General features: G+C 33.3%; 2 protein-coding genes across 2 annotated transcripts; both read left to right on the forward strand.

Moving 5' to 3' along the window:
* The first annotated feature begins 702 nt into the window (after window positions 1-702).
* On the forward strand, window positions 703-1648 carry LOC111692752. Its single transcript, XM_023456861.1, has 3 exons — window positions 703-1203; window positions 1263-1484; window positions 1541-1648. The coding sequence occupies exons 1-3, from the start codon at window positions 934-936 to the stop codon at window positions 1646-1648; spliced, it is 600 nt and encodes a 199-aa protein (XP_023312629.1). The 5' UTR covers window positions 703-933.
* A 2-nt stretch (window positions 1649-1650) lies between these two features.
* LOC111692753 lies at window positions 1651-2158 on the forward strand (the record flags this gene model as incomplete). The annotated part of the gene is made up of 2 exons (XM_023456862.1): window positions 1651-1846; window positions 1952-2158. Coding segments are annotated over exons 1-2 (403 nt in total), but the record flags the coding sequence as incomplete, so codon positions are not given.
* Between the last annotated feature and the right edge of the window lie 531 nt (window positions 2159-2689).

The following is a 2689-nucleotide window of genomic DNA, read 5'->3' on the forward strand; positions in this document are numbered from 1 at the left end:
GTTTATGACTTTAAAACAATGATTATTAAAATTTAAAGAGAATATAAACCAAGTCTGAGTAAAAAATTACTCATTAATAGTTAAATTTAAATCATATTGAAGAAACAGTCAACTTTAAATTGGTTTTATACAGGGTGTTTCAGGATTAACTCGACAAACTTTAAGGATATTCCTCATAAAAAAAATAAGATGAAAATTAAGTATACAGTTTTTTCCAGAGACGCTTCATTTTCGAAATATAGGGCGTTAAAGATTTAAAAAAAAAATCGAATTTTTTAAATATCTTCTAAATGAAGAAGGCTATTTAAGCCAAATTTGGCATGACACATCTTTATATAAGATGCCATTTTTCCATAGAAGTAGAAGCCTCGCAAGCAACCAGTGGCGGAGTTATGGGGACTCAAACTCATTAAATTATAAAAAAAATTAATACGGCCCTATTAAAAATAAAATATTTGTTTGTTATTGACAAAAAGTGTATATTCACTTTTTTCCTAACTCTTGAGGCTGCTTCTGGATTCAATCGATAAATTTTATGAAGACGATCCTCATAAAACCTAAAAAATATAGTACCTATTAAAATTGGTCTTAGTCTCGAGTATGTGTGAGTCAAATAAGCCTTTTTGTCTCCCCTTCCCTTGGGTTTAACCAATAGTATTAATAGTTATTTATGTACCTAGGGAATTATAAGGGCCTTAATTACCGATGGCAAAGTTTGCGTCCCGAGGGCGTCCCGCCCGAGGGACAGCAATTGCCTGAGGTTATTAAGGCTCATTAATTCCCGTGGTACATAGATAATTTTATTTCTGACCGATTTCAATAAAATATTGTTTATTTTTAAAACGGAAAAAATGTACCAATTTATTACCTTCCCAGTATATTTGAATCAGGTACCATTGATTATAAGAGTTTTGTTGTTGCTAGGTTGTTGCTATGTTACGTGTTTATAAACAGAATTGTTACTTGCTTATAAACAGTACTTTGTTATCAAGCTGTGTTTGCGTTAAAAACGTGTTTTCTACCCCAAATATAATGGAGCAGATTTTGAAAAAAGCTGAAAAAGCAAGAGAATCATTAATTCCATCGAAAAGTGAAGCCGTATACCAAAAAGAATACAAGATATATCTGGAGTGGCTGACACGGAATAATGTTATGCCAAAAGATGCCACTGAAACTGTATTACTGGCATATTTTCAAGAATTGGTAAGGAATATTCTATGTTTTTCGGTAGATTTGGTAGTAATTTTGTTTATTCGTTGCAGTCAGAAACGTATAGTCCGAATTCTTTATGGACTAAATGGTCAATGCTAAAATCGAAGGTGAATATACATGAGAAACGAGATATCGCCAAGTTCAATGAACTAGAGGCTTTTTTGAAACGGAAGAGTAAGAGTTATAAGCCGAAAAAGTCTGCTGTTTTATCTCCTAATGATGTTATCAGATTTCTAAAGAACGCTCCTAATGAAATTCATTTATTGCATAAGGTAATTTTTTTCTTATTTTCCTTTTTGTGTGTATTTATTTCCTTTTTTTGTTTTAGGTTGTTTTGATTATGGGTTATTTTGGAGGATGCAGAAGTCAGGAACTTTTGAATATGAAGATATCGGATATAGAGGACCGGGATTCCGTTNGTTTTAGGTTGTTTTGATTATGGGTTATTTTGGAGGATGCAGAAGTCAGGAACTTTTGAATATGAAGATATCGGATATAGAGGACCGGGATTCCGTTATGGTAGTGAACGTACCGGAAAGTAAAACTGGTGTATCGAAGAAATTTACAATTGTGGATGAAAAAGAGTTCTCTGCTTTGCCTTTATTAAGACTTTATATGTCATTGCGTCCTAAAGGTATTGAACGATTTTTTTTGCGCTTCCGACAAAATAAATGTACATCTCAGCTAATTGGAAAAAACATGTTTGGGAAAATTCCCAGCAAAATCGCAATGTATTTAGGATTGCCAAACCCATCTTCCTATACGGGACATTGCCTTCGTCGCACTTCTGCTACTGCTCTAGCTAATGCAGGAGCAACTATGACTAACTTAAAAAGACACGGAGGTTGGAAAAGTTCCACGGTGGCGGAGGGGTATCTGGAGGATAGCATCGAATTGAGAAATAAAACGGCGCGTATGTTGTCTACTTTGCCATTAGAAGAGGCAGGTACCTCGACTGTAGTGAACAGAAGCTCCAGCCATACAAAAGAAGAAATTGTTTCCAGTGGCGGTAGTAATTTTCAGGGAACATTTCAAAATTGTACATTTATTATTTGTAATGACGCAAATAAATAAAATATGGTTCAGTTTTCATTTCATAAATATATACACATATATGTATATTAGCATTTTTCATTTTATTTTTACTTGTGAAAGGTAGAGGGAATTATAGAATCTATAATGACCCAAGGGAGTTATGACTCTCTTTATTGATAGCGTAACTATGACGATATAAGCTTATAATATCCCGGTCAGAAATAAAATTATTTAGGAGATGCTTCGTTTTTGAGGTATAGGGTGTTTTTTTTAGAAAAAAAAAATGATGATGAACACAATAGAAATATTTAAGTACCTAACATCTAATGTGACGATGTCGTAATGCGACAAGTAACAACCCCTGCAATACTCCTAAATTTTTTCAAGCGGTTTGTAGTCACTTCATTTACTTGTGTTGTGTACTTTTAAATAAAATAAGACA

Source organism: Anoplophora glabripennis, unplaced genomic scaffold (genome assembly GCF_000390285.2).
Source record: "Anoplophora glabripennis isolate ALB-LARVAE unplaced genomic scaffold, Agla_2.0 scaffold3200, whole genome shotgun sequence".
In the NCBI taxonomy this organism is placed as follows: Eukaryota; Metazoa; Arthropoda; class Insecta; order Coleoptera; family Cerambycidae; genus Anoplophora; species Anoplophora glabripennis.